This window comes from Pteronotus mesoamericanus, unplaced genomic scaffold, assembly GCF_021234165.1.
Source record: "Pteronotus mesoamericanus isolate MK-2021 breed Mesoamerican mustached bat unplaced genomic scaffold, CSHL_Meso_final scaffold_36, whole genome shotgun sequence".
NCBI lineage: Eukaryota > Metazoa > Chordata > Mammalia > Chiroptera > Mormoopidae > Pteronotus > Pteronotus mesoamericanus.
The window spans coordinates 12,734,229-12,751,694 of NW_026555313.1; the positions used below are offsets into that span (position 1 = coordinate 12,734,229).

Here is a 17,466-nt window from a genome sequence, read left to right on the forward strand (position 1 = left end):
TTTTTTAAAATTTATTTTAATTGGCAGTAATAATAAGTGCAGGTTAAATTCAAGCAATAGTGAAAAATGTATAGAGAATCTTCCCTATTTCCTCTTCATTCTCATTAAACCCTTTACTTTTCAAGGAAAAAAAAAGTCCCAAATTTCCATACCCTATTCTTTTTTCTATGACTACCTTCTAACATACGGTATAATTTACCCAGGAATTATGTTCATTATTTTTTATCAGTCATTTCTCCTATAACTTATATGAAGATAGTATTTTCTTTTTTCTTTCTTGCTGATGTGTCCCTATCACTTAGTATATATTGAGTATTCATTATTTGATGAATGATGGAGTCAAGGAAAAAGAGTCTTACAATTTTTGTTTTATAGTAATTTACATAAATTATTTGAGGCAACTTATATTAAATCACATATATAGTCTTTTTTATTAAGTTTTTAAAAATTCTATTTATTTTCAGAGAGTGGGGAAGGGAGGGAGGAAAAAAGGATAGAAACATTGACATGAGAGAGAACATCAGTCTGTTGCCTCTCATATGCATCCCAAATGTGGACTGAACCTGCAGCCCAGGAAAGAACCAGGACCAGAAATCAAACTGGTGACCTTTTGCTCTGTGGAATGTCACCCAGCCAATTGAACCACACTGGTCAGGGCCATATGTAATCATTTTTTAAGATCAAAGAGGACTGGTCAGTTTAATATTTTTTTAAATGTAAATAAGGATGATTGACCAAATTTTGTTAACATAAAACTAGAATTGGTTGAACTTTGAGAGCATCCTTTTTTGGTTCCCCAGTTATCTATAGTGAACCACGAAATGTCACAGCAAGTCTTTCAGTTGCCAAGGTGGACCATTGCCAGTGAGAGCTGGTTGTAAGTCTGTAGTCGGGAGGCAAATGGTAGCCAGAGGAGTTCCTTTCCCAAAAGATATTTGCAGCAGAATGTTGACAAACCAAAGGTAATAGAATTTATGAGAGACACACTCTTTGTACTGTCTCCCTCCTAATCTCCTAGCCATAGACTTTTGAGCAGGCCTAGTCTTACATACTTTTTTATGTATTAAGTCAAAAAAATAGCAATTTTAAGAGTCACAGTCTAGGAAGAAATGGGATTGTATTAAACTTTGGTTTCTTGGCTTCTTGGTTAAAGAAATATATTGTTATTGGTAGTCTCTATCATGCAGTTTTCATGAGTTAATTTTTTTTGTCTAATATGTACTTTATCTGAATGAGTCTTCTAGATTTCTTGTTGGTGGTTGTAATGTCACAGGTAGGCACAGATAGCCAGGTTCTTGGTGATCGCAGACAAAAAATTGAACCGAACACACAGAATTTATAGCAGAAAGTGAGAGAAAGCAGATTTATTAACCCACACAGAACATGGGAGCAGGCCAGCTCGGAGCAGAGCATAGTGGAGCAGAGCCTAACAGCAGCAGCCCTGAACTCAGGAGCTAAAGGGCTTTTATTCCTCTAGGGTGGGTGTCCCACAATGCTAATTTATTATAATGATATAATGAAGCAGGGGTCAGGTAGCATCTTCTGCACAGGTGCATTCCTGATTTGGTAGGATTCAGTGCTTTTCCAGAAAGCAGGAACTATCAGTCTTAGAACAGGGTCTCTGCCCTTTATCCATGTTCTTTATCTTAGCCCTGGGGCACCGCTGGAGTTTTCTCCTTCCTATCTCCTGCCTTAGTAAGTGTTGGTACAACTGTTATCAGCCTTTGAGTCTTCTAAACTGTTACTTGTTAAATGCTTAAAATTTTTACAGTTAGAAGATTGTAGAGCTATGCCTAACTATCTGAAACAAGTATATGTACTATAGCTAAAATTACAGATCTGACTTAGTCATATGAAATCAGTGAAGTTGATCGTGATCTTATGTGCAAGGAAACTTGTTAATTTTTCCTCTGATATAATTAGAGTTTGCTGATTTGTAATTATGTATTCCAGATATACTTTTAAATGAGGCTGGAATTTTATAAGGGCTGCAGCCTTGGAAATGATGTTTGAATAACTGATATGTAAGCCTGAGGGAATGGCTAGGATTTTTACATTAGGCTTTGTGTCACATTAAAAAATATTTCTGTTACGAGGAAGTGTTTCCAAGTCTCTTGTGCATTAAGTAAATCAGCCATTTGCATTTTAGTTTAAAGCACTGCAATTCTTTATTTGTAGAGTTAATAAATTCACCTTTAAGACTCACATAGTTTTCATTCATTTGTCTGAAGTGTAATGTAACAAAACCATTCTTTATATTTAGAGAATTTATGCTCTTTGTGAAGCTACTTGTACCAGGAAATGATTGACAAAAAGTCTGCTCTTGTTGGATTTTAAAGAATATTGTTTACTTATTTTTAGAGACGGGGGAAGAGAGGGAGAGAGAGAGGGAGAAACGTCGATGTGAGAGAGAAACATCAATCGGTTGCCTCTTGCATGCTCCCAACCGGGGACCTGGCCTGCAACCCAGGCATGTGCCCTGACTAGGAATCGAAGTGGCGACCTTTCCATTTGCAGGATGACGCCCAACCCACTGAGCCACACTAGTCAGGTCTCCTGTTGGATTTTAGCGTACTGTTGATGACAGGGTGTAGATAGCAGTTAGCTTCAGAATTTGGGATATCCACCAAAGGAGAAGTCATGCAGGGATATCAACCAGGGAGAGAAATGGAGGGAACAAAACAATGATTATTGCTGGGCACTGAGAATTTTTCTAGGAAAGTTTTGTGAGTGAAATAGCATTCCCAAATAACAGTGAAATACAGATTGAGGAGAAGTACAGATCAGTGGGGAATTTGGATGGCAGGGAAATGATTAGGCTGAGAAATCTCATGTTAGACCTGAAGTCTTCATCAGTGAAAATGGTTCTTTAAAATTAAGTGGTCATATTAAGGGAGTCTTATTTGGTATGATTTCTTTAATTTCCTCTCAGTTTATACGTCAGTTGCATAGCAGAAAAAAAAGGAGTTAGATGTATGTCTTGCAGATCTTAGATCTTTAGTCATCCATTTCTTTTTGTTGATACTGCATAGTTTTGGAAATGAAACTATAATGTGAACCCCTTGAGCTGACATAAACACTTAAATATATGTTTATTTTATATCCTCACAGATTGATCATTTATTCATTACTAATTTACCAGAGATTGTGGTGGAGTTATTGATGACATTACATGAACCTGCAACTACTGGTGGAAGCCAAAGCACTGACCTATATGACTTTTCAGGGTATGAGTGTTTTAAACTTAGATAATTAGCTGCAATTTCAGGAGTTTATTGACAAGTACATTGGTTGGCACTTTTAAATGTCTGTTTAAATTGTTTCTTTAAAAATAACTTCCTTTGAATTGAAGTAATTACCTATTTGCTTCTACTGTAGGCTCTTCCACAGTAACTGCTCTTTCTAATTTACCATCTTGTTTCCAAATTCAAGACCTTTTTCCCTAGTCTCTCTAGTTTTTGAGCATTGTACCATTGGTTGTCTGTTAAAATTTTCTTAATGATACATTATTCTGTGTTCTCTTCTCCTTAGCTATGATTTGCATGTCTAGATCACCTTTCCTTTATCATCCTCTTTATCAGAATATTCTGTACTACAATTTAACTTGGACACATAAACCCTCTTGTTTGACATAAACGTTAGCTATTTTCCAAGCTTGATTATAAACTTCTTGAAAGCACCCTTTTTTTTTTAAATGCCCTACAATGCTAGGCATATGAAATAGTAATATCTACTGAAATACTTTTTTATATATCTAATTTCATTTGATATGTTTGACCACTGTCTTAGAATATTATTGTATTTACAGTACTAACATAGAGCTTTATTTAATACCTGAAGTGGAGTGACACTGAGACTCCTCTGTAGAATTACCATTAACTACATAAAAGAATTTTTAAGCAAATCACTTAAAAACTAAGTCCTAGAAGATAAAAGTATTTAGATACTCTGGTTGATGTATGTAGGCATATATATATATTATATATATATATTATATATATATATATCATTTTATTGAAAGCCTAGTTTTTCAGTAGAGAAATAACTTTTAAATTTGAGGTTACTATAACCTAAATTTTTATTCTGGAATTTTTCTTGAGTTTCAATCAAATGTTTTTTCTTGATAATTATGTTCTGAATATGATAATATTTTTTTCTGTAACTCTTAGGGATTTGGATCCTGCTCCTAATCCACCTCATTTTCCATCGCATGTGATTAAAGCAACATTTGCATATATCAGCAATTGCCATAAAACCAAATTTAAAAGCATTTTAGAAATTCTTTCTAAAAGCCCTGTAAGTATATAATACATATTATATACTAGTATAACAAACTGAGAAGAGCATTTCTACTTTTTCAGCTAGAATATCTGTGTGTGCACCTGGTAAAGAGAAAAAAGTAAATGAATAGAAAATTCACCTTAATAAATAAAAAAGAAAAATACTTATTTACAGGTCTATATCTTGGTATTGTATTTGTCAGTATTGATTCATATGAAGGGGCGTTACATATGAGAGCTGATTTTTCTTTTTTTAATTTTATTTATTTTAGACAGGGGAAGAGGGGGAGAAAGAGAGGGACAGAAACATTAGTGTGTGGTTGCCTCCCATGCACCCCCTACTGGGGACCTAACCTGGTTCGCAACCCAGGCATGTGCCCTGACTGGGTATTGAACCAGAAACCCTTTGGGTCACAGGCTGGTGCTCAATCCACTGAACCACACCAGCCAGGGCTGGGGGCTGAATTATTTTGTGACACTTCAGTCATATATTGGCTCATGAAAATACATTTTTTCATATGCTATTATAGTTTGTGAAAGTTAAGTAAGTTGATAGTAATTTTTTATGTTTAAGATAGTTATTTTTTAAGGTAATATTTTGCATTTGATACAGACCCAGATAAATTATATAATTTATTTTGAACACAAAATGTATTTATTATATCTGAGTGTATGTGATTTGACAAGTTTTGACTAAAATGTATCTTTATTTTATAGGATTCCTATCAGAAAATTCTTCTAGCTATATGTGAGCAAGCTGCTGAGACAAATAATGTTTATAAAAAGCACAGAATTCTTAAAATATATCACCTGTTTGTTAGTTTATTACTGAAAGAGATCAAAACTGGCTTAGGAGGAGCTTGGGCCTTTGTTCTTCGAGATGTTATTTATAGTTTGATTCACTATATCAACAAAAGGTAAATAATATATTTAGAATAAGATAAAAGTATTTTTCTATCCTGTTACCTTAATTGGACATTCATATCCTTCTAAGAGGTGGAAGCCAGTGTTGTTTCTTGAATTTATATCTACCTATTATTTTTTAAACTGTATTACCACTAATCCAAGTCTAGAAATCTTAACTAGTAAGGGTCTTTCAACATTTAAAAACACATATTGTAATTTCAGATGGCATTAAATATATGTTATTGTAGCAGTTCTGGTCACCAAGTCGAATGCATGTGTGGGGTGGTGTTTCACACATCCAAGGAAATCTCCAGACCTAGCTGGGTGTCCTACAGTTCAATTCAATTTTGATGAGATGGTGTCAAATCCCAGAGATCAAAGGCTCTCAATTTTGCAGGATCTCTCCCCACCCCAAACCAATCAGATACCAGTGGCAAGACCAGGTTTTCATCTGTGCTTCTAAATAACTGGCTCTAGATTACAAGTTGTAATGATCCCCACCTTCTTTTTTTTTTTTTTTAAGTTTATTTTTATTGTTTATACTATTATAGTTGTCCCAATTTTCCCCCTTTGCCCACCTCCCCCCAGCCCTTGCTGCCCTCTGTCCCAGCCTTTCTTCAGGCCATCACCACACTGTTGTCCCTGTCCATAGGTCACACATATATGTTCATTGGCTAATCCCTTCATGTTCTTCCATTCAGTATGCCCCCAACACCCTCCCCTCTGACAGTTGTCAGTCTGCTCCATGTGTGTATGTCTCTATTTGTATTTTGTTAGTTTATTTTGTTCATTGAATTTCACATATACATGAGATCATATATTATTTGAATTTCACTGATTCATTTATTTCACTTAGCATAATAATCTCCAGGTCCATCCATGCTGTCGCAAAAGGTTAAGAGTTCCTTCTATTTTATAGGCATTTGGTATTCCACTGTGTAAATGTACCACAGCATTTTTATCCACTCATCTGCTGATGAGCACATGGGCTGTTTCTGTATCTTGGTTATTGCAAATAATGCTACGATGACCATAGTGGTGCACATATTCTTTCAGATGGTGTTTTTTGGGATTCTTAAGATATATTCCAAGAGGTGGGACTGCTGGGTCAAAAGGCAGTTCCTTTTTCTTTGGTTTTTTTTTTAAAGATTTTATTTATTTTTAGAGAGAGGAGAAGGGAAGCAGAACAAAGGCAGAGAGAAAAAAAGGAATAAAAAAGGGAGAGAAACATCAATCAGTTGCTTCCCACAACTGGGCCTGCAGCCCAGGCATGTGCCCAGACCAGGGATTGAACCGGCAGCCTTCTCTTTTGCAGGCCAGCACTCAACCCACAGAACAACCCCAGTGGGGGCAGCAGTTCCATTTTTATTTTTTTGAGGAAACTCCATAATGTTTTTCACAGTGGCTTCACCCACCACTCTTTGCAGTCACACCAACAGTGCATTAGAGTTCCCATTTTTCCACAGCCAGTACTTGTTTGTTGCTTATTGATGGTAGCATTCTGGAAGCTGTGGGGAGGTATCTCACTGTGTTTAATTTGCATCTATCTGGTGATAAGGGACATTGAGCATTTTTTAATATGTCTGTTGGCCATCTGTATGTCCTCTTTGGAGAGGTGTCCGTTCAGGTCCTTTGCCCATTATTTAATTGGATTGTTTATCTTCCTGCTGTTAAGATGTATCATTTTTATATATTTTGGAAGTTAAACTCTTATCAGATGTATCATTGGCAAATATGTTTTCCCATACAATGGGTACCGTTTTCTTTTTTGTTGATAGGTTTTCTTTCATTCTTTTTTTTTTAAATTTTTGTCTTATTTCTCTGGCTAGAAGTTTAGTATAATATTGAATAGCAGTGTGAAAATGGACATCCTTGTGTTTTTCCTGATCTTAATGGAAAAGCTTTGTCTTTCAACATTGATTATGTTGTTATTTATGGGTTTTCCATAGGTTACCTCTATTTTATTGAGGAAGTTTCTGTTCATTCATGTGTTTCTCAGGATTTTTTATGATGAAAGGGTGTTAAATTTTTTTCAAATGTCTTTTCTGTGTTGGGATAACCAAGTAGTATTTTCTTTCATTCTATTAATAGGTATTGCATGTATCAGTTTTCTTATATTGACCTCTTGCAGTCCTGGGATAAATTCTACCTGCTCATGGTATCATTTATATGCTTCAGATTCAGATTGTTAATGTTTTCTTTAAGTTTTCCATCTATATTCATAAAGGGTATTAGATATTACAATTTTGCTGTGCTATCTTGATCTGACCTTGGTATCAGGCTAATACTGGCCTCATCAAATGAGTTAGGAAGAGTGCCCTTCTATTCTGTATTGGAAGAGTTTGAGAAATGATGAAGTTAATTCTTCTTAAGTGTTTGTTGGTGGGCTTTAACCAAGTCTTTTTTCTTTAAATGTGTTTATTGCTACATATTTTTTTGTCTTCTTTTTCTTTTTTTATTTAAAAGATTGTTTTTTATTGTTTATATTTTTTTAAGTTTATAAATCATGTTTATTCTATTACAGGTGTCTCTATTTTTCCCCCTTTACCCTCCTACACTGATCCCACCACCACCCCCCACTCCCACAGTCAGTTCCCACTCTGTTGTCCATGTCCATGGGTCATTCATACATGTTCTTTGTCTAGTCCCTTCCCCTTCTTTCCACCATTGTCCTCTTTCCCCATCCCCTCTGGTCACTTTCAGTCTGTTCCATGTTTCCATGCCTGTGGTTTATTTTGTTCGTTACTTTATTTTGTTGAATAGAGTCCACTAATAGGTGAGATCATATGGTATTTGTCTCTTAGCAACTGGTTTATTTCACTTAGCTTAATATTCTCCAGTTCCATGCATGTTGTCACAAAAGGTATGAGTTCCATCTCTCTATCTCTCTCTCTCTCTCTCTCTCTCTCTTTCTTTCTCTTAACTGCAGATTGATTTTATTTACTTTTTTAAATGTCAAAGTTAATTATAAAATATTAAAAAATTTAAAACCATTATAAAGTCTCAACAATGAAACCAACATGACACCAGCACAGAAATAATCAAGTAGATCATTGAAATATAATGAGCATTCTAGAGACAAATGTATATATCTAACAATGTAATATATGATTAAATTGATATTTCAAAACAATGGGTAAAATAAGGCTTATTCAACAAATAAGGTGCATGGACCACTATTACTTGAAGTAAAACAAATACAGAGCCCTATTTCACACATTATACAAATAATATTCAGGTGAGTTAAAAATCAATATGTAGAATCTAAGGAGTTTTACGAGAAAATATAAAATTATATATTTCTTACACTGAAGTAGAATATTCAAACCCAGAAGTTGTAAAGTAAAATATTGACAGTATGACTATGTTAAACATTTAAGACTATACAGTAATATATGTGTAAAAAGAAGTTAACGGACAAGTAATAGAATAGAAAATATTTGCAGCACATCTAAAAAAGGGTTAATGGGGTGTTGTGTTGGGTTTTGTTCTTTTGTTTTGGTTGTTTTTGTTTTTTAGGGAAAAGATTCTGCAAACATTTAATCAAAAAATATATAAAGAATATGAAAAAGTCATGTAAAACTTTTTAAAAATAATAGAAATAGGCAAGAAATACACAAAAACAGGTTTAGTTTTAACAAATAATAAAGTAACAATTAAAATAATATCTTTGTCACAGTCAGATTAATACGTATTAAAAAATATTGGTAATATCAAGTATTGGCAACTGTGAAAGGAACTGGGTATTCATAGACTTTTTCTTCATTTTCCTAAAGCAGTCCCTTTAGCATATTTTGCAGTGCTAGTTTGGTGGAGGTGTATTCTTCTAGCCTTCTTTTATCTGGGAAACTCCTTATTTGGCCTTCCATTTGAACTGAGAGCCTTGCAGGGTAGAGCAGTCTTGGTTGCAGACTGTTGCTTTTCATTACTTGGAATGTTTCTTGACATTCCCTTCTGGCTTGTAGTGTTTCTGCTGAGAAGTCAGCTGCTAGCCTTGCCAGGTCTCCATTATATGTTACTATCTCTTTCTCCTTTGCTTCCTTTAGGATTCTCTGTTTGCCTTTGATATTTGCCATTTTAATGATGATGTGTCTTGGAGTGGGACTCATTGGTTTCCTCTTGAATGGGATCCTCTGTGCTTCCTGAACTTGTGTGACTTTTTCTCTCCTCCAATTAGGAAAGTTTTCCATCATTACTTTTCCAAACAGGTTCTTTGTCCCATCCTCACCCTCTTCTTCTGATATCCCTATTATGCAGATATTATTGCGTTTCAGGTTGTCCTGCATATCCCTCAATGCCTCTTCATTCTTTTTGAGTCTTTTTTTATTTTCTTGCTCTTTCTGGGAGCTTTTTTCTACCTTGTCTTCCAGCTCACTGATTCAGTCCTCAGCTTCATCTAGCCTGCTTTTGATTCTTTCTACTGCGTTCTTCAACTCAGAAATTGTATTTTTCATTTCCTCTGGTCTCTTATTGGTAGTTTCTATGTCCTTTTTCATGCTGATATAGTTTGCAATAAGTTCCTCATAGTTTTCCTGTAGTTTTTGGTAATTCTCTTTGAGCTCACTGAGCTTGTTGAGCTTCCTTAGAACTGTTGTTTGGAACTCAGTATCTGGTAGTTTACTTGCCTCTATTTCATTTAGTTCTCTTTCTGGGTATTCCTCCCTTCCCTTCGAGTAGGGGTTATTTCTTTTTCTTCCCATACTTTGTGAGACTCTACTTTTTTGCTTCTGCTTCTTAATTTATCTGTCTAGATTTCCTGACTTTGTGGTGTGAACTTCTATGGTAGGAGACCACTGTTTTTACTTTCTGCTCCTGCCTCTGATGATGTCCTATGTCGTCTCTGTCTGACCTTAGGCAGTCTCTTCGAGACTTCCTGGAATCTACTGTTTGTGGCCGTCTCCTTCAGCTGTTAATCTAGTCACTCTTCACTCAGCAGGTCGCCTTAGGCAGCTCAGTGTGGAGTGGAGTCCCTCCTGAGGACAGGGTTATTGGGTCCTCTCACGCTGCTGCATATAGGGGAGGAGTCAGCACTGGGATCCCGCCGGCTACTCTGTCGGTTCTCTCCCAAAGCCTCCATCCCCAGTCTCTCCTCATGTGTCTCCAGACCTCTCTCCGCCCCCTTTAGCCAGGGATCTATGGTCTGTGGCTGCCACTCTGCACTCAGCAGGAGACTTAGCACAGGACAGAGTGGAATCTCACCTGGGGATGGGGCTATTGGGTCCTCCAACATTGGCGCGGCTCAGAGGGGAGTGGTCTCTGCCTGAGCAACATGGCTGGTGCCGGATGGGGGACGAGTCAGCAACGAGATCCCGCGGGGCTACTCTCTCAGTTCTCTCCCCAAAGCTTCCTTCCCCAGTCTCTCCTCAGGTGTATCTAGCCCACTCTGCCCCTGCCTTTGCCTGAGACCAGGGTAAGTGGCTGCAAATAAAAATTTATGTGTTGGCCCTTTAAAAGGCTCTTTGCATCTCCAGCCGCCTGTCTCTGTCTGAGAGCAACCCTGCCGTTTTTGCAGCTGGCTATTTTCTGTGTACTTTTTGGGTTCTGGTGCTGTAGGCTAGAGATCCCCACTTTTAGTTTAGACCCCACTCTTCTCCGGGGATCCAACTGGCCATTTCATTATCCTTCTGGTGCTGCTGCCCGTGGGTGCCCCACCTGCCTTCTCTGGTCTGTACTGCACTCCTTACCTGTGAGATTGCGCTAAAGCCGATTCTTCTGTCTCTGAGATTACAAGGCTCTTCTCTCACTATTGTTCAGTTGTTTGTTCCAGGTGATTTCTCCACAATTTATTTGTTTTTCCAGGTTGTTCCTGGGAGGAGGTCAGTGTGAGTTCCACTCACTCCTCTGCCATCTTGATCAATCTCTGCTACATATTTTTTGTCAGCACTGCTTTTCTTGCATCCCATAAGTTTTGCTACACTGCATTTCATTTTCCTTGGTCTCTATGCTTTTCTGCCATATGTAAGACAGTTGCTTAAAGTCTTTGACAATTCTATTATCTGAACTTTCTCAGGAACTGTTTCAGTCAGTACATTTATTCCTATGAGTGGGCCATACTTTCCTAAATTCTTTTCTAATTTGCTAATGCCTTGTGATTTTCTTTTTGAAAACAGGACATTTTACCATTCTAATGGAACTTTGGAAATCATATTTTCCCTTGCCCAAGGCTCAGCTGTTCTTGTTGTTGTTATTGTTGAAGGCTATAGTAGTCCATTTGTTTCATGAGTCTATTCAACTTTTTACAGAGAATGTGTTTCTTGCTATGTGTGGTCACTGAAGGCTGTTCCTTAACTTATGTTGAGGTAGTGTTTTGACACAGATTCCCTTGAATACTAGGAGCCAGAAAGAAAGAGAGTAAACGTTTTGTAGTCTTTTGCAGATTGGCTGTGTTAGGACTCTCCCTCAACATTTAGCCAGGCTGGCACTGAGCTCAGGGACCCGCCCAGAGTGAAAGTTTATGGCCTCAAAGGTCATTTTTGAGCAGGTATCTCACCCTGGGCATGTGTGTGGTTTTCTATATTCCCCAAATATATGGGTCATTTTTGAGTGCTCCAGTTTCCCAAGGAAGCTCTCTCTCCATCCGTTCCTCCTAGGCATTAGGCAATCTGTTGTATGACTGGACAGTAATCTTTTGCCCCAGGCAGTTGTGGGTTGTTGGCCAGATTAATAGCTTCAAGCAGTGACTGCAGCTTTTGTAGCCCTTGGGTAGCTCTCAGATAGGTTTAGAACAGAAATACACAATAATCTGTGAATAAGGTCTGCTCTGCTTTCTCCATAGCTAAGGTCCAAGGTCCCCCATTGGGAATTGGGGAATGCCGTTTTCATGAGGGGTGGGGCAAGGGGAACTAAAATCACCACAAAGCTTTTCTACATTTTTTAAGTTGTCTTTTTCTTGATTTAGTGTTTGCTTGATTGCTATAAACCTTTGACTGTTTACAGTGTTCTAAGAAAATACTGACAGTTCTTTTTAAAAAAAAATCTACAATTACAACAAATGATTTTTATTTTATACTATTCTTGGAGATCGTTTCATGACAAGCAGCAGAGCTACGTCATTCTTTATTAAACTCTTAAAATTTATATTTCAATTATAGTTGATATACAATATTATTTTCACATAGTAAAATGTAGTGATTAAATATTTATACATCTTACAGTGGTCACCCTGATAAAATCTAGTATCCAACTGACACCATATACAGCTACTACAATACTATTGGTTATATTTTCTACCTTACATCCCCATGACTCTATTTATAATGGCAATCTGTACTTCCTAATTCCTTTCAACTTTTTTACCCATTCTGCTATTCCCCCTTCCATCTGGTAACCATCAATTTATTCTCTGTATTTATGAGTTTATTCCTGCTTGGCAGGTTCATAAAGTGGTACAGCTATTATGCAAACAGTATACTATGGAGGTTCCTCAAAAATTTCAAAATGAACTATCATATGACAAAGTAATTCCACTTCTACATATTTATCTGAAGAAATCCAAAACACTAATTCACAAAGATACATGCACCCCTATGTTCATTGCAGCATTATTTACAATAGTTAAGATATGGAAACAACTTAAGTATCCATTGATAGATGAGTGGATAGAAATGATGTGGTACATAAACACAGACACACACTGGAATGTTACTTAGCCATATTAAAAAAATGAAATCTTGCCCTTTGTGACAACATGGATGAACCTAGAGTGTACCATGTTAAGTGAAATAAGTCAGATTGAGAAATACAAATACAGTATGATTTCACGTATGTGTGGGATCTGAAAAATAAAATAAGTGAAAAAAAAACTGAAAAAAATTCATGATTCTGTTTTTTAATGTCTCCTGTCAGGGAGAATGGAGCTTCCTATTCCACCATTTTGCTGATGCCACTTCTCTTTATTACCTTTAAGGAACTGGATATGAAAGTAACTTTAATGTTAAGCTATATTAGATTTAGAGTTGCTGAATAAAAATGATGTTCAAATGAGTTTATGTCAAAATAGTTTCCTAGAACTTAACTGTTTTTTTCCCTTACATTAGGCCTTCTCGTTTTACGGATGTGTCATTACGTAGCTTCTCCCTTTGTTGTGACCTATTAAGCCAAGTTTGCCGTACAGCAGTAACTTACTGTAAGGATGCTTTAGAAAATCATCTTCATGTTATTGTTGGTACACTTATACCCCTTGTGTTGGATCAGACGGAAGTTCAGGAACAGGTAATTTTATAAATCATTTTCAGAATGATACCTGAAATACACGTATAAAGTATTCTTGGAAGGAATTGAGTGTTGTATGTTTACTTGGTATAATTCATAGTTTTAGTGAAAATGTACGTATGTATTTTAACCCTCACTCAAGGATATATTTATTTTTATTTTTTTAATATTTTATTTGTTTATCTTTAGAGAGAGGGAAAGGGAGGGAGAAAGAGAGGGAGAGAAACATTGAAGTACGATACGTCAAATGGTTGCTTCTTGCATGCTTCTCCAACCAGACCCAGGCATGTGTCCTGACTGGGAATCGAACCAGTAACCTTTTGGTTTGCAGGGCCAGCACTCAGTCCATTGAGCCACACCAGCCAGGGCTATTTATTGAATTGAGAAAGAGAGAGAGACATCAATATGAGAGAAGAACAACAATCTGTTGCTTTTTGTATGCACCCCGACTGGGGATCGAACCCACAGCCTAGGAATGTGCCCTAACTTGGAATCAGACTTGCAAGCTTTTTTATGAAAATGGTTGGAAAAACCTTCTCAATGAATTAATTTTTGTAACCATTTAATCACTGAACACTTCGTAATTTTGATAAATAAATAACCTCACAGTTTCTGTCTTATGCTTAGGTGTAGAGGTAGTGAAAACTATGGATAGCAATTTGCACCACTCTGATGGTGTGTGCGATGTTACTTACATAAAATGTTTCAGTAATATTAGCATATTTTATACCTCAGTGCTCATCCGGTAGAAGCATTCAACTGTTCGTTGAATTATTTGAAAGCATGGAAACAGTAATAGCTGACTACCTTAGAAGTAACTGGCATATTTTATCTGAATTAGGTTAGCAGAGATGTTATCATTTATTACAATGGGTTTGGTTATATTACTTTATAATTAAGTCATTTACTTTATGTTTGTTTTTGATTTTGTTTAGGTATTGGACTTGTTGAAATACTTGGTGATAGATAACAAGGATAATGAAAACCTCTATATCACAATTAAACTTTTAGATCCTTTTCCTGATCATGTTGTCTTTAAGGATCTGCGTATTACTCAGCAGAAAATCAAATACAGTAGAGGACCCTTTTCACTCATGGAGGTAATAATCTAATATCTTACTATGTTATATTAGAAATGCTAGAGAGTAGTACCTTTTGAAATTCTCTAATGCTCTGAATATGAAAACCTGAAAGTTTTTTAAAAAATTATGATGAAAAGATAGCATGAGATCAACCCTCTTAAATAAAAAACTGAATCTTAATATATCTTGCAGTGCAGTAAAAGTATAAATATTAGTTTCTTGGTAAATATTTGAGTTAAAATATTGAAAAGATGTAATATAATATATGCTTGATTTTCATATGCATAACGTCCATTAATATCTCAAAATTACTATCTGATTCTTTCAGGGACAGTTTTAATGTTTGAGTTAAAGATATTTAACCTTTTAAAGAGTTTTTCAAGTTTTAGTTCTTTTAACCTTTATAAACTTCAAAATTATGTTCAGGTATACTTTTTCCCCATAAATCTTATAATTTAAAAGTTATAATTTGTATATTGCTAAGTATAAATATGAAAATATAGATAAGTATATTAAGATTTAAAACTAGTGTTGTAGTTCTAAATAAGTAGGAATTTAAGCTTTTCTCTGTAATTATGCTACAACATTCTTAAAATATAACTACCATATTTTGCCATGCATAACGTGCATTGTTTTACCCAAATTTTTGAAGGAAAAATAAGGATATGCTTTATACATGGGTAGTACTAATTCCATATCTATATAAATTTTTTAATTCTTTTATTTATGCTTATGCATTAAATGTGTAACTCTAGAAAGCAATAACAATACCTGTATGCAAAATAATATCCTGGAAAATGATAATCAGTTTTGTTTCTAAATTTAAATAAATAAAAAACTGAATTAAGAAGTTTAAAACAAAGATTTTTTTTTTCCTGAAAGTGTAGACCCAAAATACAGGTGCGCATTGTGCATGGGAGCACATTATACAAAATTTGCAAAATATGGTATGTTACCATGAGGCAGCCTATTAGACTTTAAATTTAAAACAAGTAGGACTTGAAATGGAAGAAATAATTTACTTTTAAGTTGTTTGGTAGTAATAATGAGATGAGCCAGTGTCTGTAAAAGGCACTTAGTAATTTTTTCAAAGTTTTATTTCACAGACTTAAGCAGTACACGTGAAAAGCAATTTCATTTTAAATTTTATATTTTAGGAAATTAACCATTTTCTCTCAGTAAGTGTTTATGATGCACTTCCATTGACAAGGCTTGAAGGATTGAAGGATCTTCGGAGACAACTACAACAACACAAAGATCAGATGATGGAGCTTATGAGAACATCTCAGGGTACTTTTATGTTGTTTTATTTCATTTATTTTATTTTGGCTTTTTATTATTATATTTAATTGATTATGCTATTACAGTTGTCCCAAATTATTCCCCTTTGTCTCCCTCCACCCAGCTCCACTCACTGCCTCAGGCAATCCCCACAACATTGTTCATGTCCATGAGTCATGTGTTTAGTTCTTTGGTTACTCCATTTCCTATACTGTACTTTACATCCATGTGGCTATTCTGTAACTGCCAGTATGTACTTCTTGATCCCCTTACCTCTTCCTCCATACCCCCACAACCCCCCTCCCTTCTGGCATCATAAAAAATGCTCTCCACATCCATGATTCTGACTCTGTTCTTGTTTCCTTAGTTTATTTTTTAGATTCAGTTGTTGATAGACATATATTTATTTCCATTTTATTGTTCCTACTTTTGATCTTCTTCTTCTTAATTAAGTCTCTTTAACATTTCATATAATGATGGTTTGGTGATGATGAACTCTTAGTTTTTTCTTGTCTGGGAAGCTCTTTGTCTGCCCTTTGATTTCTAAATGATAGCTTTTCTGGGTAGAACAATCTTGGCTATAGGTCTCTGCTCTTCATGACTTTGAATATTTCTTACCAGTGCCTTCTAGCCTGCAAAGTCTCGTTTGAGAAATCAGCTGGAAGCTGTATGGGAACTCCCCTGTAGCTAACTAACTGCCTTTCTCTTGCTTCTTTTAAGATTTTGTCTTCATCTTTAAGCTTCAGTATTTTAATTGTTATATGTCTTGGTGTGGGCCTTTTTGCATCCATCTTGTTTGGGATTCTCTGTGCTTCCTGGACTTGCATGTCTATTTCTTCTATCAAGTTAAGGAAGCTTTCTTTTATTATTTTTTCAAGTGGATTTCCAATTTCTTGCTCTTTCTCTTCTTCTGCTACCCTTATGATATGAACGTTGGAATGCTTGAAGTTGTCTCAAAGGCTCCTTACACTATCCTCGTTTTTTTGGATTTCTTTTTTCTTCTTCTAGTTCTCATTGGTTTCTTTTTTCTTCCTTATGTTCCAGTTCATTGATAGATTTTCGGCTTTGTCCACCCTACTGTTGTTTTACGTAAATTGTTTTTTATTTCAATTATTGTATCTTTTATTTCTAGCTGGATCTTTTTTATACCATTGAGGTCCTCACTAAATACCTTGCGCATCCTTATAACCAGTGTTTTGAATTCTGCATCTAATACATGCTTACCTCCCTTTTGTTTAGTTCTTTTTCTGGATTTTTGATCTGTTCTTTTGTTTGGGCCATATTGTTTTGTCTCTTTATTTTGGCAGCCTCCTTGTGTTTGTTTCTATGTATTAGGAAAAGCTTCTATGACTTTCTTTCTTGGTAGTGTGACTTACTGTAATAGGTGTCCTGTAGGGTCCAGTGGCACAACCTCCCCTGTCACCCAGGCTGGGTGCTTGAGATGTGCCCTTCATGTGGGCTGGGTATACCCTCCTCTTGAACTTGAGCCTTGGTTGCTCTTGGCAGGTCAATGGGAGGTATTTACCCAGGCCAGTTAGGTGCAAGGACTGACTGGGACTGCTGACCACTAACCTCTACCTTCCATGGAGGATAAGCTATACAGGGGCAGGGTGGTGGTGCTCTGATGTGGTTTTTAGATGTCCACTGGGTGCGCAGGCTCTGCTCTCCTGGGTGATTTGGGACAAGGTCATCCTCTACCTCTGTTC

The 17,466-nt window shown here is 36.1% G+C and overlaps 1 protein-coding gene across 1 annotated transcript in view; it reads left to right on the plus strand.

Moving 5' to 3' along the window:
• The window catches only part of ATM (ATM serine/threonine kinase), a 179,595-nt gene that overhangs the window by 75,937 nt on the left and 86,192 nt on the right, over positions 1-17,466 (plus strand). The window contains exons 27-32 of the mRNA XM_054592505.1: positions 3,112-3,227; positions 4,170-4,296; positions 4,998-5,197; positions 13,223-13,397; positions 14,333-14,497; positions 15,637-15,769. Of these exons, the coding sequence (XP_054448480.1) occupies positions 3,112-3,227; positions 4,170-4,296; positions 4,998-5,197; positions 13,223-13,397; positions 14,333-14,497; positions 15,637-15,769 (916 nt within the window). The remainder of the gene's footprint in view (positions 1-3,111; positions 3,228-4,169; positions 4,297-4,997; positions 5,198-13,222; positions 13,398-14,332; positions 14,498-15,636; positions 15,770-17,466) is intronic.